The sequence below is a fragment of the Echeneis naucrates genome, chromosome 5 (genome assembly GCF_900963305.1).
Source record: "Echeneis naucrates chromosome 5, fEcheNa1.1, whole genome shotgun sequence".
NCBI classification, from domain to species: domain Eukaryota; kingdom Metazoa; phylum Chordata; class Actinopteri; order Carangiformes; family Echeneidae; genus Echeneis; species Echeneis naucrates.
Window position 1 is genome coordinate 9,164,762 of NC_042515.1, and position 27,155 is coordinate 9,191,916.

Genomic DNA, 27,155 nt, shown 5'->3' on the forward strand with positions numbered 1-27,155 from the left:
CAATAAAGTTTTACAATTGCTGTGCGTAGTAACATTACCGCTACACATAATGAGACTTACCTTCTCCTGCTGATACAACATAACCCTTTTTTTCAATACACAACATACACTTTCAAATGACTCACTAAATAAACTGAAAATATTAGCAGCTAAACAGTTTGTGTTGATCGCTTTCTCCACAGAGTTACAGCGCTAGCATTCAGTTAGCATCCACATGTACAAATGACATAGGTTGAAACTCACCAAACCTGCTGTGGTTTGATTAGATATGCTCTTGTGATTTTCCAACCACGCAGTTTTTTTCCAGCTCTTAAATCGCTGTTGAAAGAAAATATTCATTCATTAATTGCTCTGCTGTCAGGGGCACAGGGCAAAGCATCATGAGCCTCTTAAAGGGGCAGTATTTGACATAGGCCTAATTATCATCACACAGTTTTTTAATCACCCTTATTTAATCAACTGCATTTGAACTATTTTAACTTATTTATGCATTTTAATTAATTTTGTTGAATGTATTCATATTTTACCGTGGGTTGCATAAGGCGCGCATGTGCTTTTCACAGTTGTCACATAAACCTCAACAGGCACATAATGATGGGGAGAATTTATCATCCCAAACAGACAAAACATTTATTTTGTGTATCTCGTGCGCACAGACACTTGCAGCATCGCAAAAAAAAAAAAAAAGAAGATATTCGAGATACTAAATGTTTTTCCCTGAGCCACATTTAAAAGTAGGGGATCAGAGTGATGCTGCAGTTTGATCAGTACACACAATATCTGATGATGCAACATGCCAGGGATTCACTGCATGAAAACCAAAAAAATAACAAAACATTAGACGTGATCAAGCTCACACCAGTTAAACTCAAAAGGCAACTGGAAAAGTCTGCTTAAATATGACGTTTGCTTAAATTGCTGCAGTCTTATAAAAGATTTCTTTTTTTAAAAGCAGCGCTGTTTATGAAAATGTATGTGGTTTTATGCACCCTGCTTTGAGTATATTGAATTATTTATTGGCAGTTCGCCTATTTTTAGGATACAGTCAAAATGAACCGTAGTTAAACACGACTAGTGGTGCAATAAGGTCAGACACTGTTGGTTTGACTCTATAACTCTTTTTTTTTTTTGAACATTTAAATAGGAGAACCAGATCCTGATTTAGTTAGACTTAAAGAGTTTGAATAGGACCTCACAATCATCACAGAGTAAACACTTATTTTGAAAGAAAAAGACCCAATCTCCAATTTAAACATTTTATTATATCAAACAAGTTTAGATTAAAGATGTAATCATCACTCAGTTCAGGTAAAATGGAAAGAAAAATTCCCCAGATTTTACTGAAGTACACCATTACCATTCAAAAACTGAACAAATATTAAGTGGTCCATAAACACATTGCAGAAGAAAAATAAACAAGAGCTTGCACAGGAATGTTTTACCATCGTTCACGTTCGTTGTGGACAAAGTGGTCATTATTGGCAGCTGGTAGATGAACTGCTCATACTGTGGGTGAATAATCTGCTAAAGTGTCATCTATACTAGGGGTGGCTTTAGTTTTCTCTTTTATTTCATTCTCACATGTCAAGAATATGGTGAAGTTATGGAAGGATTGTCACAGAAGCTACATAAAGTCAGCGGTACGAATGACTGGTGAAATGGCCAACACGTGCCGTTGTCGTGTGGCATTTGATGATGAGGTTGCACGCAATTTAATCAAATGGGACTGTCAGTAGTTGCAGGTGGTGACTGTGTGTTGTTAAAAAATGTTTTGTTTTGTGGTTTAAATGAATTCCCATTTAAAATTAACCACAGTATGACACTGTATATTCAGCGCCATGCAAGAAGGTGTTTCATTACAAGGATTTAGATTTCTAGACTCATTCATGTGTGAAAAAGTGCCATTTGCTCACTGGGCATGAATTTGTCCTAGTTAATCCAAAATATGTTAAGTGGATCAGCAGACACATTCGTCCATAAGGTTGCCTGATTGTTAAGTGATGGTTTACAACCCCATGGTTTGGTTTTTAAATGTCTGGTTTTCAGTAAACTACTTTAAGTAGACATGATGGTGTTATTGAGATATTGTCAGCAATTACGTTGTCATTTCCTGTTTTAAGAGTAATAACAAATTTATAATGTGACAAAATTAACACAATGAAGTCCAACACAAATTACACTGAACTATTCAAATTTGCAGACAAAAATAATGCAATTAACTTGCTCTTCGGTGCATTTTCAATATATCGTTTTTTCCTGTTAAAAGGAAGATAAAATAATGATGTGAGTGTGTCTGCGACTGACTGAAAGCTGCTGGTAGATTTAACTCTGCCAAGAAAAAGAAACATAAATAGACCCACACTGACAGTCACAGACAGCGCGTTGTTCGTTCGACTGAAGATTAAAGGTCACGTCAGTATCTAAGAGGACTCAAGTGACGTGTGGAGTTGAGTTTACATGCTGCTTCGTGTCCTGCCGCTGTACAGATAATTAGCGAACTGGTATTTCAGTGAACGTTTACCCTGCTGAATGTTTGTTTGGTCCAACGAAGTACAGTGCAGGAAAAGATGTGCATTCTTGTTTGTATGTTGAATCGACTTTTGTTGTCTGTGTCTCATGTTGTATGACAGGCTGCTGTCATGAAGCAGAAAGGTCAATGCCTTTTTCAAATATTGTTTTAAATGAAACTGTTTCATAGTAAAATTTAAATGAATCAACTGACTGTTTCGACTTTATTTGCTGTAGCAGGGGAAAAAAAATATTTATTTCAGTTGGACTTAAAGAACATATTTCAAGATTTCCAATCTAATAATGTAAACAATTACGTGGTGAACCCACATAATGAGACTAATTGGTGGCATTTAAATTCAGAAATCATAGTTTCAGACTTATTTATGAGGCACAAATAAATTTTTATTGCTTTGAGATGGAGGGATCACTGCAGGTCACGTCGTGGCACGTTTAATGAGGAAATTTGCCTGAAAGGATTGCAAATTGAACTTTTGTGGCCTTTGAACCCTTCGAATGAGATGTTAAGCATGTTAGTTGTGCTGGTTTATGGTAATGGAATAGACTGCCACATTAACTATATATTGATTCCCGGTCGTGTTCATACGTTGTGCAGGCTAGTTTTTGTTGAGCAGGGGAAGCGATAGAAAACACATATCGTTAAATAATTGTTCCTTTACGTACAATTTTTGACACAAAATAAACATAGAGACCTTCGTTCTTGTTTGCAAGGTGGTAACTAAGGCCTGACTGAAGTGGAATATACTATATGCCCTGATGCTTCTAAAAAGTTGATCTTTGCGTCCATGTGTTAGGCTGGCTGAGCCGACTGAGCAGCATTGCTTTGTTCAGAAGAAAATTCTATTTCTCTTTCTCCAGGCTGCATTTCTTTGTCTTTTCCTCTGCTGGCTGAGTCACACTGGATGCTGCAGCTTTTGTGTCTGCAAAACACGGACACAGATACAAAAGACAGAACGAAGAGATGAGGCTGACAGAGAGATAAAAATTTGGTAGCCAATGTATAAACGGTTTCACCAAATGGAGAGAAAGTTATTGTTTTCTGTTGCTTTCTTTAGAAACAAAGGCCATGAGAGTCATTATTCTATTTAGCTTAACAGTGTGAGCGGTTAGAGAGGAAGAAAGATGTTCTGTACTTGACTGACTTTTCTTTTAATATCATTCTTTGTGATGAAGGTAGTATGAAGGAGGTAGAATTACTTGGACTGCAATATGACCACATTTTGACAGCTATAATATTTCAGTTTTTTCTTCTTCTTAAATTTAAAGCAATAAAATTCTTCCTGAACTCTTCCTGAATGCAATATACATTTTCATCCACTTTTGACCGCGTTCAAGTAATTTCTTTAGTTCCTTGTGGCACACGTTACTTTCACAATTATTAGCTCTACATAAAATTAAGCGAGAACTAAAATCTACACACCCACACACAGACAAAGACACTTTCTTTCCACCTTTGAATCTAGCTGAGTCCCGGGGTGTTCCAGCCCTAACAACGCTCAGAAGTGGAGATGAAAGCCACTTCGTGGATGTTTGTTTACAGGAATGATGAAATGACATCATGCCAAGCCTGTTGAGCTGTTTAACACATCTAAGTAAAATCTGGATGATGAAAAGTCCTCAGAGGGAGATGAGAGAGGGAAATGCTTCGTATATAGCTCTGGCTCTGACTCTGCTGTACCTGCTTGTGCGTTGTTTAGTTGCAATGAAGGCTCTGCTACATTGGTAATGCTGGGATAATCCTTTTTCTCGCTGGACGGGGGGCACCCAAGTCCACCTGCAGCCTCTAATAGACTCTCCCTTGAGAACTCTGCAGGGGACAGAAAGACAAACGGAGAACAAGACGGAGGTGAGGATATTTCCATTTCTCTCTTCATCATACACTGCGCTGGATAAAATGCTCTGGTTTGATGTTTATTCTTGATTTACATTAGAATATAAAAATTGTCCACGTGGTATCATCAATCAGTCGCACTTGACATTTACAGCAGCATGTATTTTCTCATGCTGAGTGATTAAAAAAGGCTGATCTTTAAATACATCCACACTCAACTGGACCAGTGTTAATGGTCATTGATCTGTCTCCCCAGGCTTCTTCTGTTATTTCCATCTGCTGTAGAGTTGCTGCTGCCCCTATAGCACAAGAGCAATGCTACCAAATACAGGCCTTCAAGGTCTTACACCATAAGCAATATCTGTGTCCAAGTGAATAAAAAGTGAAGTATGTAACAAAATGTAATTCTAGCATTATGTTGCTATCTATTCGGAGGAGCGGCCCCTGTCCACTCATGATGCATTAGTCCTTGGCAAAGTGGCCCCTGCCCTCTGTGAACATTGCTGCACTTGCTATTAAAGTGAATTATAAGATGACAAGCTGACCTGTGGTTTTTTGTTATAAGATGTAAATTATCTGGCACAGAGAGGAGAGAGTATCTGCCACATCACTTTAATAATGTCTTTTCATTAAAGGAACAGTTCTACATTTTAGAAAAGATGCTTACTTGCTTCTTTGTTGAGGGTTTGATGAGAAGATCAATATCACTCTCAGGATCTCTCGGGATTATTAGCATGTTATGTTAGCATGGAGACTGGAAACAGGAGGAACACGGTGCAAAGGAAGCAAAAATCCACTAAACAGCAATCAAACTGATCTATTCACAGTAATCACGGCAGGATTAAACACTTTATAGCCATTCCCTTAATGCTTAATGCTAAAGTAAGCTAATTAATTGCTGGCTGGAGGGTTCGGGTTAGATAGATAGATACTTTATTAATCCCAAAGGAAATTTAAGAGTTACACTACAGACAGATCCAGATACAGATGGGTTTTTTGCTTTCCCAAAAGAACAAAAAAAAAGTTTCTTTGAACATTCATTTGTGCCCTTTCTTGTCCTCTTATTTAATTTATACCCTTCCACCTCTTTGTCCTTCACCCTGTCGAGTATCCATACACATCCGTTCCAGCCATTTTCATGTTTGCTACCCCATTCTACTTTTATCGCCTTCTCTCTGAATTCTACGCCATTCCTACATGCTAATAGGATCTCCTTGGCTTCCCTCCTCAGCCCTCAGCCTTCCTTTTGCTCTTTTCTTCTCATCCTACATCATCCATTTTTCAGCAGCTGGGCCATAGACCTTCATATGTCCTCCTTTTTCTTCACCACTGTCCCATTCACATCTTCTTTTCCCTCCCCCTTTTCCTGACCCAGACATGTTTTGGCACACTCAGCTCTTCACACATTAATTTGTGTTCTATACTACAAGTAAGTGGGAAGTGAATTTACTCAGTAGCCACACTTCAGTATGATTATGGGCTGAATCAGCATACAGTGTTAAAACTATAGCCGCACCATATCATTGCTTTTATTGAAATATAAATCTGATTGTAGGCACGTTGCTTGAAATACATTTTTATGTTCCTGTTTCAGGGTTGTTTCATTTTTTTCATCACCACTGCTGAAATTTCATTTGATGAGTCATAAGGCCAGACTCCCCACCTTTATATCTATAATCAGTCAAGAGATTGTGCCAAAGATAGTAGTAGATTTTCCAAGAGCTTCCTTTAGTATGCTGAGTACGCAGCTACAACACTGCAAATATACAACGAAATTATTGTGATTTACTACTAACACTGCCAACAATACTAATAATAATTATTATTATTTCTAATGATACACTTTATTTGTCTGCTGCTTTCTGAAGAACTCAAAGCCCTTCGCAGTAAATTAAAAACAACAATGTTCAAAAACATAGTACACACCCATATTATTAGTAATTTGGGTACTAAACAGGATAAAAGATTAAAGTTTGCACGCCTGTCTGTGTAGATGAGTTGTGAAACGTACCCTCCATTTGGCAGCGCAGTTTCTCAAAGGCCTCCACAGTGGCTTCGTCATCATGTGGGAGCTCCTCCCCAGTGGGCACAGAGTCAGGGCTGGGCCGGTCCGACAGGCAGCTCTCCGAGGAGCACTCGTCCCCAGCTCCCTGCTGCTGTTTGTACAGGTGGTGCTCCACCAGGAACTGCAGCTCTGAAAGCAGCGTCAAAGGGATCGGAGAGAAGTAAGGTTGGGTACGTGGGAATATATATCAGGGAGAGAGAAGATGAGAGGGTGAAGAGTGGATTGGTATGAATAGAGAAGTTAAAGTGGAAAGTAATAAGCGTGAAGTCATTGGGGGAAAAGAGGACAAGCAAGAAAAAAAAAAAGTGGTGTGAGACGAAGGGAACCAATCAGAGAGGAGAAAGGTTAGTAGACAGATGGATGGAAGAAGAGAGGGTCGGGGCAGTGGAGATTTGATGCAAAATTCAACACTTACTGTATGTTAATAATAAGAGCATAATAACTTTATTTCTAAAGCAAAAGTAAAACATTAAGCAGCTTAAAAAACGAGAGTAAGGTTTACCATACAACCAGCACATTGGATGAGGGGACAATTAAAGATGAAAGATGCTGCATTTTTTTTAAGGAGATGGTTCATTTAACCGCCTTTTTCAATTTTCATTCACGATATTATCACTTTTTATCCCCCAGGAGTGATAAAGTAAAGTCTACTGATTATTGCTTAGGTTTCCTCTGAGCGGTGACTCATCACACGTAGAGCAGTTTAGCTCCAAAACTAATTGTAGACTAAATTTCCTTGAGCTCTACATTGCACCCACTTCACTTTTCATTATTGTTCCCTTGCTTTAGTATCTTTGTTGAAAATTGTTCTCTGTTTTACTGCATACACTCAACATAATGTCACCGACATTCATCAGACTTTAAAGTGGAGCTGCATTACTCTGCCTTAAAACTGTAGAGTATAAACGCAGGGACACTTATTTCACTACCTTTACCTTAAAATGTAAACTGGGAGGAAGTCAGGACAGTAAATATGTGATAAGTGCAGCTCTGATTGCTTCTGGTGTCGACATGGGACACTGACAGTCAAACTAACCTCCGTCGTTAGCTGAACTAACTCACAAACTCCAATAAGGAGACATTCAACATCCGGCACTGAGAACTGGACACATGGGCGTTGTCTTTCTATGGTTTGGGTTTTTTTAACCTCCCTTTTCCAAAAGCGAATTACGCCTTGTGATGCATTTCCCATTTCTTGCCTGTAGCCTGTGTGCTCATGATAATATGAATACCAACACTACCTTTCATTGTCGGAGTTCCCTTTTGCCCTTTTCTTCGTTGTCGAGGGGAGTTCAACAAGGCTGCCTGTGAACACCGAGATGGAACGATTCAATAGACAAAAAAGTATTGTTTAAAAAAAAAAAGAAAGAAAAAATGACTGTATTTCTGTTTCTGTAAACTCATTTATGTAGCACAGCATGAATTAGATTACCTTGTACAGCTGGTTTGGGAGACGATCTTCATCTATTTCTGCGACAAAGAAAAAAATCAGTTAAATTCCACGCTACCAGCCATGAGGGGAGCTAAGTTCATGGCTCCTGGATATTGTACAGCCTTGGAATAGATGCTCTCTTCAGTATGTTGAAGTGCTGTAGTGCTGCTGTGTTCAGACAGGCAGGGCTGAGTAGATGACCTCCAGTCAGATCAGCACTACATCAAGTGACTGACAGCGACTTTTACCGAGCATCGTTCGTGGAATTATTTTATTTCATATTAAGACGCATGAATGAAAACAGAAGTGCTGGATAACTTTTACTCAGAAAGGGGGTGCTAATTTACTCGCAACTTACTAATAAAGCATCTGCATGCAGCCAAATACTTAAGACAGAAACCGTGAAACACTGTTTATACGACCCTTGCCTCCCTTGGAGGAATTAAGTGAGAGGCAGAACCACGTTTACTGTGCAGCTGAGATGATTTATAAAAGCTTGAGTGTGTTAATTTCATTCTGCTTTAAACTTTAACTTAATTAGATAAACTTGGCAGCATTGGACAGTTTCCAGATCAAGAGTTGTGATGTTTCTGCATCAATAACAACAATTCAATAATATAACACTGACAGTCTCTGTAGTCCATCGTACATTGTCTGCTTTCACCATAATACTATAAAATCACAACTTGCTTACAAAGTGATATTTTCACAGTGTGACCAATGGATTATTTACATAATAGTGTTATAGTGTTATAGTGTCCATTTACCTACAATGTTTGCATACAAAGCTATTATTTATGAGGACAACACAACTCTGACATGCTGTGGTGGGTTGAGACACAATGCCACCACAAATTTTGATTCTACCAGCATATCACATTTCAAATACTAACCAACAAACCTGAAAAACAACAGAAAGCTGAACAATAGGCCACAATAGACTACTATGCACTGCACTGAACATCCCAGAGAGCACTGAAGTAAAAGTCAACTTTAGGCTCATTTAGCTAAATAATAATAATAAAATTAAGCTCAGCGAAGAACAGATTTGTGAACGTAGTGCCTAAAGGAGTAAAAACTACAATATAGGTATTAAGGAGTAGTACATGTACCTCAAAATCATATTAATAATATCTGAGTAACCACAGTTCTGCATTCACATATGAAACTCCTTAACTCCCAGGAGATAAACGAAAGCTTTACTATTAGCATGTAAACATGAGTCTGCATCATTATGGGAAAGGGCTGAAATAAAAATCAAGCATCACTTGACTAGAGTACAAAGAAACCATTAACTTGTGATTGTGTTGAACCTGCATCCAACTCTGTTTTACAGCAACTTTTTTTCTAGGACACCACCTTGTTGCCTAGCAACCCAGCATCCCTAGGCGACTGGGAAAGCACTGTTTCTGTGTGTGTGTCTGTGGAAGCGAGCATGTGCATACATTATTCCAACTTAAAAGTATGCACTGGGCTGTTCAAAATGCCAGTGATGTGCTTGTTTCTTTATTCATCACCCTCTCAGTCTTTTACTCTGCACCGTGCACCAAGTCAGCAGTGGTTAAAACAAAAACGCTGACTCGAGAAAAAAACAAAACAAAACCAAACCAAACCTGCAGAAATAAAGCTGGTTCCCATAATAAGCAACTCCCGTGATTGTGTGAAGGTTTTTACGACCAATATGGATTTTGTTACAAATCAGTCCCAGGAAATGAGCCAAGAGCCAACACAGTAAAGCTTAAGATTGACTGTGTAAACTGTTATTGAACCGTGTCATTCTGAAATGCGTGTGGCAGAAAACAAATATCAGCCGTTTGATGCAAAGACAAATGAAAAAGTTTACCCCATCACAGTGCATGTGTGAGTTTGGGGGACCTGTCCTGTGCTTTCAGAACAACATGATCAGTACCAGTCATTTCTGAAATATCCACCAGGACAAGAAACATCACATACATGGCTGTTACAGTGTTGATATTCAGATTGTTTAGTCTAGCTCATCGAGCCCAGATGATGAAAGACGGAGCCAATAAAAAAGCCGTTCCAGCAGAGATGAGGCTATCACTGCAACTCCTAGCTGACTGCCTGACACAATGTCAGATGAGAACAGAGAGGGTGTCTGATTGTAAATCCAGCTGCCTACCATAGTATGAATCAGTTCATTACTGTTGCATCACATGTGGTGCAGAAAAACTCCCAAAAATAAAGAAATCTCTGCATTCGATAAAAGTAATTGAATGGATGAACCATACAGCTTCAAGGGCTATTTGTTGCAAAGAGGATTGGTAAAGAACAGGGGAGAGAAAAAGAAGTGGCTTGGTAATAATTATATTCAAAAATACTAATTGAGATACTTACATAAAGGGACATGTTGAAATTAAGAGTGGGAATCACTCTGCAAAGGAAGATATTAAAACATTTGATGTGTCACTTTTCATCTAACTGCTGGCGCAACGTAGAATAAGTGCATTTCCCCAAATCCTCTACTATTCCTTCAATTAGAAAAACATCAATAAACTGGCAACAGCATTTCTACCTCAAATGCAATTTTAATATTAATCTCATATTTGTGTTATATGTACGGACATTCATTTATTCACGGTTTGGTTGGCAGCGTGCACTCAGGCCCACGTGAGCAGCTGCTGCTGGTGCTTGTAGAAATGAAGTGTCTCAATTAAACGGCACTACATATCTGATGGTTCTGTGGGCATTTGAATTTCATCTCCCCTTTTAAAAAGCACATATGGCGTAGGTGACCTGTTAAAATGTTTAAAAGAAGTAAAGCATTGCCTTCGCCGTGCATCACCAAAAAACACCAAAGCAGACGTTGATAAAAAAGGAATAGCATGATGTTTCGTTCTTTGTTCTGCCGTTTTATCTCGGTCATGATGTGTCTGTGTCACTCTCCAGGAATCAGCAGACACTCAGCGTCCCACTGAGCCAAAGAGATTAAATGCAGATATACACTGGACAGAAACCTTGCTTCTTCGTTATGCTGCCCTCCGCCTGCTGTGCGCCCATCGTCTGTACTTCCGTGGCTCTCCCTCTGATGTGCTATTGGGGTTCACAGAGCACAAGACAGAACAATCTGGAGTGCATTAAATAATGCAGAGCGCTGTCTGATGTGGGGCACACCATCATTGCACCACCATTGCTCCTCTTCCTCTTCAAACCTATTGCTTCCCATCCCCCTCCTGCATCCTCATCCTCACACACAACTGGTGTCTGACTGTGTCCCCGTAGCTGATCTGATCTGATCTGTCTTTTTGTCTGTGACCTTTTTTTTTTTTTCTCTCTCTCTCTCTCTTGAATCTTTCCATGACATGTCAATCTTTCCCCAAATTTCTCAGTTTGAACAAAAGTGTGAAATTAAAAACAAGTTCATAGCACTACTATGGCATACAGTGACTTATTCTCAAATTATTTGGCTTTTTCTCAACAGCTTCAGTAACTTGAGACACGTGAGGGTAAAAACACTCAAAAAAGTATTTGTAATATTGCTCGTTACCTCCATGGAGGAAGGAGGAGGAAGTCATACCAGTTACATTTTACGAATGAAACAAAGAGGTCACAAAGACCCCATTTTGAAAACATGCTGCCTCAACACTATTAGCATTACATGCACCATATTTAACAATAATGCCCAAATGAACTCAAACTCATTTCAAGAGTGTTTAATAGGCCACAAAATCTAATTTATACAAAAAGAGTCCCATTTGCACCTAATAAGGTCATTTTCAACCCAATTTGAGAAATAATAATAAAAAAAAAAATAGATGATATGTAGCAATTGACCACACCTGACCCAAATAGAGAATAATTTTAGTTCTGACTCAAGTGTGGCAGGTCAGCTGTTGTCCTTTTCAGCTCAGCTATGGTGCAAAGTATGTTCTATTGTCATTAAAAGCATATTAAAAGGCCATGAAAGGTACACGATGATCATAAGCTGATAACGGTCAGAAATCACAGGATGCATCACTTCGGACCACACAGAGAGCATGGAGGGTCTAATTTTGTGCTTAAGTGGAGTTAGCACCTTGAAGCAGCAACAGAGAGCAGATACCAATAAACCTAAACCTTTCAGCACTGAATGTTCATCTATGTGAGCCTACAGAGGAGCAATTAAACGCTGAGGAGAGAAAAGGGCAGGGGCCATAAAGATCGTCGGGATTCATCCTCTGGATCAAAGCAGAGGACCAAAAAAACGGACCATGGCTAAAAGGAAGGCAAATTCCTCCTCCAGCTACCTCCACAAAGGAGGTTAGCATGTATGTTTATCTGCCAAAAGGATTATACAAATGGTACTGAACCAATTTGTACTAAATCTGGTGACGGGATGGGACATGAAAATATCAGGTAATATTATTGTAGTGTATCCAGGGCTTCTTTTTTTTTTTTTTTTTTTTTAATCTATTTTCACCCCACAATAACCGTCTTTATCCCTGTGAGACAATTCATCTATCCATTATCATACAGAAATGTACAATCACACACACAGCACCAGTTAACCTCAACATGTGTGTCTAGACTGTGTGATATTCTGAAGACAACTTGCATCGGGGGGGCGCGGTTGGGGACTCAGTTCAAGTTGAAATAATAAAAAGTGATGCATTTCAAAAGACAAATTAAAATGAACAATGCATTGAAAACTAAACATTATACCTTAAAGTCAAAACTGCTAAGTTTGTCCAACATCCCATCCATATTTTAAAAACATAGAAATTGTGTTCTCACACTTCCTCTTTTCTTACATTTCTATGGCTTGACATTACAAATCATTTCTCCTCTCCTCTTCAGTTTCCTCTTGTCTCTAATCTCGAGGATTGTGAAGGGTTTTCTCTGGACTTTGATTTAAATCAAAGTTGTTTCTGAGATGCTCCACATCCTTAAAACCCAATTACATAATCAAAAGAGTCTCATTCACACTCACATAAACAGGCAGACTTTTTTCCATCATATCCAATCAGAGATGCTGTTTTCAAGAAAAACAGTAATCATGTCAAGTCTCTATGATAAATATGACAACGGCAGTTTTTGCTGGTGCTCATAATGACACAGCATTTGCTGACTCATTCAACAGAGAGTATCACCCTCTGTTTTTTCACCTATAGAAATATGCTCTCTCTGCACTGTATTCCCATCTGATCATCTCCTGATTCTGCAGCAGGTCACACATGCAAGAGCACAGCGGAAGCGAGGAGGGAAGCAGGGAGCCAATGGATGACTCATACAATAGAGCACTCCAGAGGAACGTTGCTGTGTTTGATCATCAAGATCCCACGAGGAGAGACACACGTGGCTGCTTGTTGCTTGAATGCAGCCGTAATATCCATCTGCTGTATATTAGGAATGAGATGCAACACAGCATTGAAAAACAGGAAACGTCTGGAAGTGCGAGAAATGTGTCTATATAGGCCCATATAGTGACATTGGGCATGTTGTCGGGAGAAAAATCTCCACTGTAAATCATATTTTGGGCATCCATTCTCCATCTGGTTACAAAATCCTTAGTGCCACACAGTTGAACATTTATTTTAGTGTTCAGACTTGGGTTGTAGGTTAAAGTTAGCTTGGACTGAGGGTTAGATGAGCTGAGGTTGGGGACGGATTACAGAATAATTCACTGGTTTGTTATCATCTCACTTTTGTGGTTCTGGCAATAGGTAAATAAACAGAAATAATTAAATTAAGAATCAGTATTCAAATAATTCTCCAAAATAGACAACATAATGAAATCCAAAAGCAGAGCAAACAAACCACACTAAGTAAGATGAAACTGATAAGGGCAAAAAATGTAATGTTGATTTTCTCTTACCGCTGAATGGAGTCGACGAATCAACAATCCAGTCTGTTTATAAACTGTTGTAAATGACATTTTGGGTGATAATTTCTTTCTGTGGCTAAGGTTAGATTGACTTAGAACCTGCATAAAAATGCAGATTAGTCATTCATCTGAAAAAGGGTCGACACAATAATGAAAATATTCAGGGATCCAGCGATAAAATGATTGGCTTTGGAAATGGCCTTTTTACTGCAGCTATAATATGCAGTAATCAATTCTGAACCTGACCCCCTGAGATGATCAGTAGGCTGATAAAATGTGCACCAAGCCTCTCGAGGGCAGTAGAGACAAAGGCTGCAGGGAAGCACCAAACACCATTAGCGTTAGAATAAATAAATTGAGTAAAACTAAGTGAGTAAAAACGCAGTGCAGGTGCAGATTTTGCTGGTGGAAGCACTCCACATGATTTCAGTGAATTATTTCCACTCGTGTTTCCTCTTATTGAGACTAACATGACAGCACAGGTGCTCATCTCATCTCATATTACCACCAACACTGTGGTAATATTACACACGGCGGCATCTAGTTATTCATTATTTATATCTTCAAATAACACAATAGGATTTCACTGCAAACTGACCTTCTCTCATTTCTCTCATTAAGGATTTTCAACTAAGTGTGTTATTTTGTTTTGCGATTTAAAGCATGCTGATTATTGCTTCCTCTTGGATAAGAAAAAAAAAAAAAAAAAGATGTGCTTGGATTTAAACGTCTTACCGGGCGATGATTGGTCACTGGATGCCACTAAAGTTGCAGGAGTGGGTCTGCGTCTTCTTATCTGCAAAAGAACAGTTTCATGCTTTTAAATGTTTGCTGCCACAGCAGTGCAGATAAGCACTTTTTGAAACTAACATCAAGACCTTTGTCTAAACAGCTGTTCTTTAAGATGTTTAACTTATTTTGAAATGCTGAGTGATAAATCTCAAGTGCTTTCAGGATCAAATTTCACCTCAACCGATATATACGGTGATATCTGCTTGACCAAAAACAAGTAGGCCACTACAATCTGCATGCTCATTCTTCAGCCAGTCAGGGAGCCTTTATCCCTTTTCCCTCAGGACTCAAGGATAGCAATCGTCACCCAAACCAGCATCCGAAGGGACAGAGGATGCTGGCAGACCATACCGCGGCCTTTGTGATCAGTATTTGGCCATCTCGCAGTCTGAAGATGTCTTAGCTGGGGTGAGTGGATTGTTGGCTCACACGGTGTGTGTAGTGAGATCTGCAGCGCAGCTTGCCACCACTGACTCGCCTCAGTTCGGCTCAAATCGAGTGGATTGTGGCCGCTATGAAGTGTAATGTGAATATGTATGACAACACAAAGCTGGCTCAGCAGTTACTGTTCAAACCTATAGCTGTCCGAAAACAGTGGTGTTAGAAACAAGACAAAAAAAAAAAAAAAAAAAAGGCGCTAAAAACTCCTAGAAATGGAGATAATGCTAATAATAATTAGCATGCCTGTAGCTAGATGCCCAGACATCACCACGCTCTATGTTGGCAAAGCTAAAAACTAGTAAACCTTATTTCTTTCCCTAAACTGTTCAGACGATTCTGTTGCTCCGCTAATCTTAACAATTAACAATGTCCTCTAGCTCTCTGTCTCCACTCTCTCTTCCTCCTCTGCCTCCTTTTATGATAGTACTTGGCAGAAGATGGCAGAAATGGAGGCGAGCTCTGCACCTTAGCTAGCCTAGCTTATGCTAGTGTAGCTAGCTGCCCGCCATGTAGCCGCTGCGGGCAGCCAAGAGAGTTTCCTCCCCCCCAGCAGCTCCCGAGCAGCCAGCTGGGTGACCTTAGCCCGGTTCACCACCGACCCCACTGATCGGTGAGTCCATTGTGAGGGAAGGGAAGTTAGTGATGTGAGCGATCCGCAGAATCTTCCTCACAGCTTTACAACCATCCACTGCAGTGCCAGCTAACATTGGGAAAATAAATCACCCGCGGTCACTTCATCCGCACGGCGTAGCTGTGGTGTATACAGTAGACAAGGACTGCTGTATATCCCTTCATACAGATATTCATCTGACTTAAGTACGAGGCGTTTTATAATTCACATTGGTCCGACAGATTTTTTTAAACAATATAATTTGTACGCACATCTCAGCTTTTAAAAAAAAAAAAAAAAAATCAGGCCCATCCAGATTTTTGCAGGCCATTGGAGTATACTGTCAGGATTTGGAGTTTGTGACTGGGATAACTGACTGAGGTGTTGAGGCCAGTATTGGTGTGTATTTGTTTAATGGAGAAGCTGTTTGTTTTGTGGTGTTTTATTGGACATGGTATATAATTAATGTGATCCTCAGTTGGTTGGTCTGGGGAAGGGCTGAGGTTTTATAAGCCTCTGGCCACTAAGCCTGAGCTGGTCTGAGAGAGGTTACAAGGCAGGCCAGTAAATGTTCTTTTCCTCTTTCTCGACCTTTGTCAACAGAACAACCTCCAACATTTTGCTTTTCTTAGTTAACTGGACCCACATCGATTTTTGTAGCACCAGGTTTCAGTCAAATGGGCAGCTACAGAAACGGACCTAATTCCAAATTTTATTGCTTAGATATTTATTATTAGATATATGGCTTCAAAAGCCAACCACTCCAGAGTCCAGCACATTCTTCTGCTCAAGACTTCATTGATGCCAAGGTAAAGTTACATTTTAATCATAACATTCACTTCACAGATATCAGTATCACTCATTAATGTCATCATATACTGCATAGTCAGAACATATTCTCTTCCACCATTGCCCACTTATTTGTAAAGTGCCTTGATGTATCTTTGTTATGATTTGGAGCTATACAAATAAATCTGACTTGATTTTGATTTATTTACACATTTCAACCACAATTACTGGTTTTCTAATATCCTTTATATAAATGCTGTCATCGTCCTGCTGCGTTCCCTGTAGGTAGAGACCTGAGATCCACTGAATGGAGGAGCGACAGGCTCTGGTAGCACTGATTGGACTCACAATAATGAATGGATTTGATTATCGAAGTTTCCTTCCTGATGTCGGAAATGGTGTTCTGTCAACAAGGAGTTTTAATTTCCAACATGTGGTCTTTAAAACGCTAAAGCTGTACGTCACTCCACATACACACAGATGCACATAAATCTTTATTCTGTGCCCTTATTAGTTTCAGATTAATATATTGAGATACGCACGTCATTTCAGATGTATTTTAGAGCAATGAATCAGAAACAGTCAGTCGTATCTTAGTAGAAGCGTTTGTTGCCTGTTCAGATCCAAACAGTTACATATTGCAGCCACAGCTTGCAGGAAGGTGGAGGAGCATTGGGTGCCTTTTCACCTTCACCACCATACTTCCAAGAAAACTGCTGACCTCATAACCTGAAATGTGTAACAGCGGTCTGCCTTCTACAGTGTTATACAGTCTTATTTAAATCCAAACTGAGGGCACTGTAATATGAGAGTTTTGAAAGGGGAAGAGGAGGAAGAATTGTGGCAGACATGGATGGTAATATTCCAGTGACATAAAACATCAAATTAAATCCAGGTACACCCAAGATACAGTAACTATAGTGATGTAGCTGCTAGATTGAGAACTAAACACAGATGCTAATGCTGCTGATGCTTGTGCCCTTCAGCTTTATTGATGGCCATTCCAAGGATGACGCCATCACACCTGATGTCAGGGTTCGCAGTGTGATCCATGGTTATGTTTGGGCAACTATCAAAATAAATAAATAAATGCAATATGTCTGAAGGCAATGTGGAGTTTTTCTGTAAAAGTAGACGGCGCCTTCCTGAAATGTAACAGATTTACTCTCCCACACACGGCTAAAACTTGGACAAGCAAACTGCAGAAAAAGAGGTACCACTGCCCACCTCTGCGTATTTGAGCTTTCATTTTGTTACCCACCCACATCCTGTAGTCTAACGCCATAAGTTGTGAAGTGCAATTGAATTCTGACTCAAAGCAAAGCTCGAGTGGAACCTGACCACCTCTCACGACGCTCATGTAACCCAACACCTACATTTTTTTCCTTTCAAAACTTCAGGTACTCCCTGGAGGTCGGGGGAGAAAGAACTCACTTAAACATCAAATAAGCAGAACTGTGCATCCTGCTAATTTGACTATTGTGGAAATCTGGACCTTTTAAGTCTGAGCACCTCTTGAGTGTGAATCTTTGTAAAATACAAAGATTGTTCTTAATGAATTCCTGTAGAAAAGAAAATCATTTAAATTTATTGCGGCTCTGTGTGACTCCTTATGACTGGTACACCACAGGGCTCTTCAGCAAGGTCTCCCAAAGCTACTATCGAAGCTACAGATGTTTCTGCTTCTGCGCAGCTGGATTCCTGGTCAGTGAACAGTCTCCCGCTGTGGGTCACGTCAGTGACGTCTGCGGTGACGATTAAATCACATGAAACAATATATTTATAAAACAGTATCATTTTAAAACTTTTATTTCCATATATTTTACTCTGACATTTGGGCCAATGCAATATTCTCAGATTATCCTGAATACAGATCAGTTTGATGTTTTTTTGTGTGGATTTTGTCGCGTATTTGGCTCATGTTAAAGCCACAGCTGTGTAGAAGTAGTTGTACTCAGTCATTGTTATTCTCCTCAGCCGGCAGCAGAGCAACTGCCTGATCCTCCCTTCACACGTTTACCGTCACTTACTGGACAGAGTCAGCCCCTCAACCCACACACTTCTGTCAGGCCTCAGAACAATAAACAAAAACTGCCATTGAAAGCCAAAGGTCGGCAAGAAAAGCTATGCAGACTTGCTATGCAAACTGGAAAATACGGGTCAAACCAAGAAATGGCAGAAACAAATTCTGCCTGCAGACTCCGAAAGGTGCAAAAAGGGGAAACATTTCATAAATGAACAATATATTCCCCTTTTTTGCTCATACAAAAGCCACTCATTCATGGTCACAAGTGGCAGCGAAATCATCACTATTCACATATATACAAAAAAAACCAAACTTTTGTATCAAAAGTGAACAATTCGGTGTTCAGGCAAAAACACGTATATTTATCATAGAGCTAAACCATGAAGCTGTGTTGTTGGAGCAGTTTAAGAAGACCTGGATTATTAAACAACTCGTTATAGTAATAAGTAATATTTAGCCTCAGTTAATCCATGAATCATAATGACAAACACCTTCACATCAATAATGCTAAATTTCATTGGAACTGCGTGAGAATGAATAAAAAAGAATTAAAGAACCTAAAGACTGATAATATTTTATCACTTTTATCACTCAATTTGTGAATAAAAGCGATGCCAGAGGGAGAAAAACAGGTTTAAGATCAAAATCCACATTGGGAAATCTGGAAGCGTAAGGAGTTGACCTCCCATCAGTGATTTGATTGTGGTTTCCCTTGCTGTCAGAGTTGCTCTGTGACCTTCAGTCTCACAAGGTGTTTGCACAGCTCAGCACTCTGAATCAGAAAACATGACATTCATGCCCAGCACATTGCTGCAGAGGAAAAGGCTGAAGAATGCCTGAGAAAAATATTTCTTTTGGTGGACCAAAGCACTGCTCAGCTGTCAGGGAATCGAAGCAATTCAATACACTGGCCAGTACTGCTGGATTACTGCTGGATTTATGAGTCCTCATTGTTCCTGCTGCCATTTGTAATGTGATCTCGGTGTTGTTCAGGGTAAAATCAGTGTTCAGCCATTATTAATCCTTAAAGACCCCCCAACTGTCGACTAATTTGGCTCTGAATGGAAATCATCATCGTATTCACAGAAGTTTGAAAACTCCAATCGCAGACTCGCACTTCAATCTTCTCGCTTTCTATTTTAAGTGACATGGACTTCATTGTCACTCTCATTTCTCCCAACCAGCTGTAGATGAATAGCAAAGGAATTAGATACAACACAAAAGCTCTAACTTCTCTCTGCAATAGACACAAAGAAGCTAAATACAAACAGTTTACCATAAAATTTACTCGTAGCTCGTATATTATTTGCCCTCATCTGCTAGCAGCAGCTGTAAAACCATATAGGGGGCCTGTAGTTCTGCATTAACTGATTAAAACAGGACTGTGGCAAGGAATCAGCACTTGACAATTTAGGAGATAATGTTGAAATGTCTGTCGAGCTTTTGTATCTTTCACATACGATGATTCAATTTACAGCAATAAAAGAGACAAATTTATCACCCGAGAGAAGAAGCAGAGTTCTTCATTTTAGACAGAGTCAGACAAAAGGATTGTGATTTCCAATCAGAAACAGACAGTTTTTTCATTTGTCACATTTCAGTCGCAGCTAATTTCCAGCTGTGTGAAAACGTGTCCGCCTTAGTTGTTTTAAGAGCATAATAGATGCAATTAAAATTATACACACGATTCATCATGGACAGCATTGCCTGTGTGCTCATCAAATGAATGAGCTGTCTGTGTAATAGGAGAAGATGTGGTGTTTATCCATCCATCCACCTTCTACCGCTTTTCTGTTTCTGGGTCGCGGGGCTGCTGGAGCCAATCCCAGCCAACGTTCTAGGGGAGGGGCGGGGTACACCTGGACAGGTCGCCAGTCCATCACAGGGCCGACACACAACAACCACTCACACTCGCATTCACAGTTCAATTTAGAGTCACCAGTTAATCCAAACATGATGTCCTTGGACGGTGGGAGGAAACCCACGCAGACACGAGGAGAACATGCAAACACTGCACAGAAAGGCCCCAGGCCGGGAACCGAACCCGCGACCTTCTTATTGTGGGGCAACAATAAGTGTGAACCAACTGTGTCGGTCTTGCACTGTCTTGCACTAAATCTCAAGACATCTGGAAGAGTTAAAGCAGTAGTTTAACTTAGTGGGAAATACACTCCGTGTTGTTTAGACAACACTTACATCTGTATGTTTAACGCCACAGCTCACATCTCAAAAGCTCCACTGCTCTCAAACAGCCTGACAAATCACCCAAAGTCTTTGAAGCACCATGATATACTCAGCAGATGTAATGCTTCATGGAGCCCGCCCGCCATCCTGCTCCAGCCTTTATGGCTCCCTGTTACGGTTATACTAAATTAACTTGGAGGTTATTTTATCTTAACATGAAGAGCTAAACAGGCAGAGTGGTTTAGTCAAATATAAAATAAAATATGGCCTTCCTATTAGTATCACAGTAGGACACAATCAGAACAACGAAGGCCCTGCCTGAAAAAAAATATTGCCCTCATTTTGGTTTTAACGGGGGAGTCTGTAACCCACTCTGGAAGGCTGCCTGTGCGCCTGCTTTATATTTGATGATTGATATCACAGTGGTATCGATCCTCTCACTCACTAAAATGTTAACAAAGATGTTTCTAAAAAAGTCTAACTATCTCATCTAAATACTCACCAAGCTGTGATATGAGTAAAGGAAAGTCCCTGATGAGGTGTCTAATTATCAGGAATTAATGGAACTCCCCCTGCTTTGCGTTGGGCCAAACAACACGCTGTATCTGTGATATAATAAGAGTGTACCACCCTCTCTCGTGGTTGTTTAATTATATTATGATATTATATATGATGTGTCAAAAACCAAAGTGTGTCCGACAGACAAAAAAGGAGGCAATGTCAGCATAAGGCTCTAAAGTGATGCACAAATAGGCCGGAACAAATCCAACACCGGGAAGGGCACCTGAATAATGGCAATGAATAAATAAATAAAAGAATCTGTTCCCTACAATCTTCATATCATCAGGTACAGTCTGGCTGTGTTCAGCTCTAATGTAAGGCTACCATAACAGTGGGACAAACTATCTGTGTGTGGATTAAAGGATGAACGTGCACTGTTCTCGTGAGGATCTGACCTCGGGGAGGCTGTTCTGACTGACATGCAGTTCTCCACGGAGGCTGATTTACCATGCTGGGAGCAGTAGAGATTACTAAACCGTGGGTGAAGTCTCCTGGTGTGACAGTCCTAAGTGTGCTTGCAAACACAAGCTAATACATACATTTCCTTTATTTGTTTATTCTTTTAAAGTTTTCTTTCACATCTGCAGACTTTTTTCATGTTACTTTTCTCTACGTCCACATTATGTATGTTGCCCATCTGTCTGCTTCAGTAAGTGGCCTCCCACATAAAGCCAGCATGCCATGTGGGGGTCAGTGGCCACTCACAGTGGTCTAAGAATACATTGAAAATGGATCTTAAGAGGGTAAAGTCCCAGTGGCAATCAACCAAGACTTTGGTCATGCTTATTGAGACTGAGAGCTCAGACCTCTCTTGCATTTTTGAAGAATTACACTGGATATGACTTGAAAATGCTCTTCAGGGATGCACTCACATGTGAACAACTGGACGAATACCCAAAACAATCACAAGTGCACCGAAGGCGCCGACTTACAGAGGTGTTGCTGTCACTTGGCTAATAGCCCAATCAGCTCCACACCAACACAAACTAATGAATTCCAGGCTTGTCTTCTTGCCTGCTGTAAATTGTATTAGAGTTATAATCTCGATGCAGTTGGTAGGCGGTTTAACGTTATAGCAAACAGCCGCTGAGCAGCTCCTCCATCAGAAATACAGCAGAAGTGCATTTGACATGTCTGCTACAGTCCAGCCAAACAAGCTCATTTGATTTATCGTGTGATGTGAAACTATGGTTTGACTTCATGCTGCAACATTTAAAACCGATTCAGCTGACAAAAATATCTGCAATGGAAATGCATTTTTGATGCATGCTGCTGCCGATGTGACATGTGAGAAAAATATCTCAACACTTGCATAATAAAAGCACAAAACAGTCCATCAGCAGCAGTGGGGACTGTCCTGTTTGCTTGCAGTCAGTCAGGCTGATCGATGTAATGAGATCAATAATCCAATAATATGATCACATGCTCGTATCATTTCGACAAAGTACCTTATCAGCAATTTGAAGTACAGTTGGATATATATTCATTATGTTACATGAAAAGCAAAGACAAACTATGTACTGCACTGAAGAGACGCCTTTTTTCCTCCTTTCAGTTATGGACATGAAAAGGCAACAGGTTTTGTATCGTCTATCTTGTTTATGTATCCAACTCTCGCTCAAATACATGCAGACACCAACAATAATTCCACAGTATTAGATTTAGTGGAGCAGACCTCTTTAACTGTTGAGCAAGTATTTTGTGAGTGTGGATTTCTTTTGGGTAGTGTAAATCATCCCAACATGAAGAGGAAGATCGGAAGCTTGGGAAGGTTTGCTGACGGTTACAGAAACGAAAACACCCTGAAACCTCTTGGATATGCCCTCCTTACAGGGCATGTCGCTGCAAGTCACATAGAAGCAAGCTGAAGACATCAAATGTGTTTCATTGCAGCCGTATGAAAAGTCCAAACATCTGCTGAGAAAAGTCTGCCAGGTGCACCAAGGTGGAGTACTCAGTGCTTTCACTTCTCAGCCATAGGTACTGCAGCGGGAACTGTGTTTCAGACTGCCACTGAGCCTGAGGCCGAGGAGAAAACCCAGTTTGCCACGGCTCAAATTTTATGATACACATCATGTAGCGTTTACAGACCATGACAAAGCGGATGGAAGTGAATTTCCTTGAGATCAAGCAATTCTCTTTTTATATTTTGTGCAGAGTTCGACATCCGTGACTGAAACAGTCACATGCAGTTCTGGACATAAAAAATGTACACACTGCAAGTTTTGCATCATGTGTCTCGTTTGATGTTTATCTCCAAGCTCCTACACAGACGCAGCAACATACCAGCGATGATTAATCTGTGTTTCACATTCACTTCTTTGTATCTGAGCCTTTTAGACTTTAAAGTGTTGCAAATCGCATCTTAGCCACGCTCCCTGACCGTCATATAAAAAGTCCGGAGAGCAGCAAACGCTTACAGTCCATCCTGCACATGAGCATGAAGGAGTTCCCATTGTCTCAGAGAGACAGAGAGAGCGAGACAGACATAGAGGGGTTGTAGTCAGACTCATACATCACGACTGGATTTACTTGAGGCTCATTCATAATGAATGATGCGTCCTGTTCATATTATTTTTATAAAAATGAGAAAATGCTACACATCTTTTCACTATAGTCTTCTGAAACATTTAGCTGCACCTCCCTCTGTCTTTCCCAATTAAGAGTGAATAGTCCTCCATGTCAGAGATGATGTTGATGCCAGAGAATCACAAGTTAAGTAACTAAATAAATCAAAATTCATTGTTTTTTTGTTTTTTTCAAATTTGCCTTAAACTTGTGACGTTAGCCAACATTAATGTTAAATTAGAGACTGTAGTGAAGAGATTACCACATTGCATAACAGTTGATGGGAAGCAAGTTGTGATGTCACACAACTTTTGTCAGTTTCTCGCTGCTGTGCAGTACAGTGCAGCCATTTATTGAAACTGTATTTCCTACATATTCAAAAATGTCAATGATGCATTAATAACCCCCCCACCCCCAGGTGCTTTTTTCCCCTCCTCCTCCTCACCTGTTCAGCTGCCTCTGGGTCCAGGTGGGTGTCCAGCAGGGGGACGGTGAATTGTATCTTCCTGGGGCTCCCAGTTTCCATGGTGCCACTGTCTTTCAGTGATGAGGATGAAGAGGAGCAGGATGAAGAGTAGGAGAAGGGGATAATCCAGTCAAGGAAAATCCGTACAAGAGAGGGAGAGTGAAGAGCTCAATGAGGATGGCAGAAACAAACAAACAAAAAAAAAAAAAAAGAAGTGTGCTCCAGCCTTGGAAGAAAAATATTTATATAGGTAGTATTACTTTCTGTTTCAAAGGACTTTTCTATTTTCTGCTCTTTTCCCGGATCTTTGGACACACTTTTCACTGATAATCTCTGAAACCTATGCTACCCTATTTTGTCCAGCTGGTTCCTCTGTTTTGGCTTCACTCTCCTCTCCCTGTCTCTCCTGGCTCATTGTGCGGAGGCAAGGGCATTCTCAGCCAGGAACACCTCTCCTTCACTCTCATTCGCTATGCCTGCCTCCATTTCACACCAAGTCCCTCCCTCTCTTCACATTTCTTCCCGTCTGTATTGGATGTCTGAGATTGGGGCTGTTCTGCTGCAGCCCCTGCACAGATGGGAGAGTGGCCATGACAAAGACACACACTCTCTCTCTCTCTGTGTATTGTGGATTGGTAGGAAAGATGCCTCTTCTGGCTTCTGGTTGAAGAGAAACTATTTTTAAAATCACCATCCTACACGTTTGCGTGTAGTCACATTCACAATTCCCATCATGCCTGGCATCTCTCTGTATACACTGTTTAAACAATATATTAAGGCAAAAGGAAACCTAAAACAGATCTCTTCCATGTATTTAACAAATAAAAGCTACATGATGACAATTTTCAACCCAAAACTTGATGTGAACGTGAAGACAAAGCTGTGCTTATTTCAGATCTGACATGCAGTGGGCTCATTCCGGCCCACCACAGGCTTTATTGATCATCTCCGGTGTCCCTACATCTCCATCTACTGGGACCTGACACCTGACACCAGCCAAGAAGCATACTACGAGCCGTCTGGTGTTTTGTTCCAGATTTGTTTAAGCCTGGCGGGCACACTTCTTTTTTTCCCACTCAGAACTGTCTTCATACCTGTTTTTCCATTAAATGTACTTTCCAAGATCTGCGAGTTTCTTTTTTCTAGAATTACTGACCATGTGAGAACATGCTTAGATGAAAAATAGTCTACTTCTGCATTTTTTGAGTTCATCCATGAGGTGAAAAAGCAATGAGGGGTATTGAATCAGGCATCAAGTGACCACCAGCCACAGCTAGCAGCTAACAGCTAACACCAATTGCATTCACTTTCACCTTCACTTCATCTTTTCTGTATTATGTTTTAATATTTCCCCTTACAAAGAAAAACAATTGACCTTAAGAACCTTCTCTATATATTCATGTGTAAATAAAAAACAACATCAAAATCCTTTCTCTTTTTTTTTTTAACCAGTCAATTATGTTGCTCTTGCAGAGACACACTCAGGCCTCCCATCTTTTTTTCTCCTTGCAGCTGACAATGATAGACTGACAGTGCTATTAAAAAGCTTTTATTGCCAAGTTTTCGCAAACTATGTCTTTGTCAAGCAGAGAAATGTATAAATAAGATGCTGCACGCGATGTGTATTTGTGTGCGAGCGACAGAGACAGACAACTGACAACCGCTGGCTGCATATTCTCCTCTTCACCCTTCGATGCTTACAGTAAATGCGACAAATGCACAGGTTGAACTGCACATTGATTTTATCTCTTCATGCCAGAGTGGCTTCAAAGAAAAATGTTGGCAGCCGCGCACAAAGCCTATTGATACAGGTTATGTTTATTAGTTTCGGAGTTGTGGAGGTTCATTGTTTTAATGTTTTTACAAGCGCCTGCCAATGGACCTTCATCAGACATCATGCAGTGAGGGCCTAGATTAATGAAGTGCAGCCTTATTGAATTATAGTTTTAACTGTATAAATTTAGAAAAAAAGAAAAACCACAAAGAAAAAAAAGCAGACCACCCCCAGAGTAATGGCTACCTTTAATCCCATCTGCTGTCACCTAAACCAGCCAATTATCTCTTGTAATAGGTGAAAGTGCTACATATGTCTCCCCCAAATTGAATGGTCATATAGGATTTTTTATCCCCCTGTGGCACATTTCCAGCATTTGGACTCCAATAAGCACACCATTAAGACTTTAAGGGATCTGTCATTGTGAAAATGGTTCAGGTCTTTTTTTTTTTTTTTTTTCAGCTCATTCCTGTAAATGATGCAAAATCAAAGAACAAAATGTACTTTTTTGCTGCTAATAGTTATTCTTATAATATGAATAAATGATACAAGTGCAGCAGCTGGCTGAAATTACAGAAAAAATGCTTTTAAAAACTAACCACACTGATCATATTTTTATGAAACATTATTGTTTCATGTTAATTTGTTGTCGTCTAAAATGCCTTTGCGCCATTTTTTCTGCATTTCTATTTTCTTTATGCTCATTGGAAAAGAACAAAGTCTTGGAAATAGTTATCACTACACAAGGCTTTCATTAAACCACCAGAGACAGCTCTTGGTGAGTAAAGGGATTAAGTTTATTGCTGAAGTGGCAACATCGTTTCAGCAAAAAGGCATCACAGCTTGTTTCGAACCGATCATTATGCTCAACATTCTGAAGAATTGAATCTTTTTACAATATTTTTTGAGACAACACTATCGGTCATCACTCTGCGGTTTACCCCTCGAAACTGATATTGCAGTTATCTATTTACTTATTTATTTATTTTATAAACTTCACCATTGACTCACCTTGTAGCAATTCAAACCCGATGTGTGCGACAAATTGTGCTGCGTCAAGGCCAGCAGCTGAGACTTCCATCTCTGCAGCTCAGCTTGGCTGCTTTCCAAGATGATGACCATCAGGGGAAGTGGAAGTGGGAGCAGTGGGGGTCATGCAAAGATCAGCAAGCCATCGGTAGAGAAAGAAAACATATTTACTGAAAGAGTAAGTGCTTTCATGTTAACTTAATGTTCTCTGTAAGTATATAGTAAAGCAATATGGCA

At 40.0% G+C, this 27,155-nt stretch overlaps 1 protein-coding gene across 2 annotated transcripts; it reads right to left on the reverse strand.

Annotated features, from left to right (window-relative positions):
- Window positions 1-1,242: 1,242 nt before the first annotated feature.
- LOC115043862 (protein phosphatase 1 regulatory subunit 1A-like) lies at window positions 1,243-26,969 on the reverse strand. Of its 2 annotated transcripts, XM_029502614.1 has the most exons (8): window positions 26,901-26,969; window positions 24,095-24,186; window positions 14,414-14,474; window positions 7,858-7,895; window positions 7,667-7,730; window positions 6,372-6,554; window positions 4,208-4,336; window positions 1,243-3,449 (listed from the first exon to the last, which is right to left on the reverse strand). In XM_029502614.1, exons 2-8 carry the CDS (start codon window positions 24,173-24,175, stop codon window positions 3,370-3,372), a joined length of 636 nt encoding a protein of 211 aa, XP_029358474.1. In that variant the 5' UTR covers window positions 24,176-24,186; window positions 26,901-26,969; the 3' UTR covers window positions 1,243-3,369. The 2 variants fall into 2 exon arrangements, with proteins under 2 accessions (XP_029358474.1, XP_029358475.1); XM_029502615.1 differs by lacking the exons at window positions 14,414-14,474; window positions 24,095-24,186; window positions 26,901-26,969 and adding an exon at window positions 10,833-10,903.
- Between the last annotated feature and the right edge of the window lie 186 nt (window positions 26,970-27,155).

Bases quoted from the DNA above. Each gene is read 5' to 3' on its own strand.
- LOC115043862 (XM_029502614.1), bottom strand. From the start codon at position 24,175: ATGGAAACTGGGAGCCCCAGGAAGATACAATTCACCGTCCCCCTGCTG. The intron at 6,555-7,666 runs GTAGTGTTGGTA...CGCTGCTTTCAG, and splicing joins GGGAACTCCGACAATGAAAG to AGCTGCAGTTCCTGGTGGAG. The intron at 3,450-4,207 runs GTACAGCAGAGT...CGTGTTTTGCAG, and splicing joins ACTAAACAACGCACAAGCAG to ACACAAAAGCTGCAGCATCC.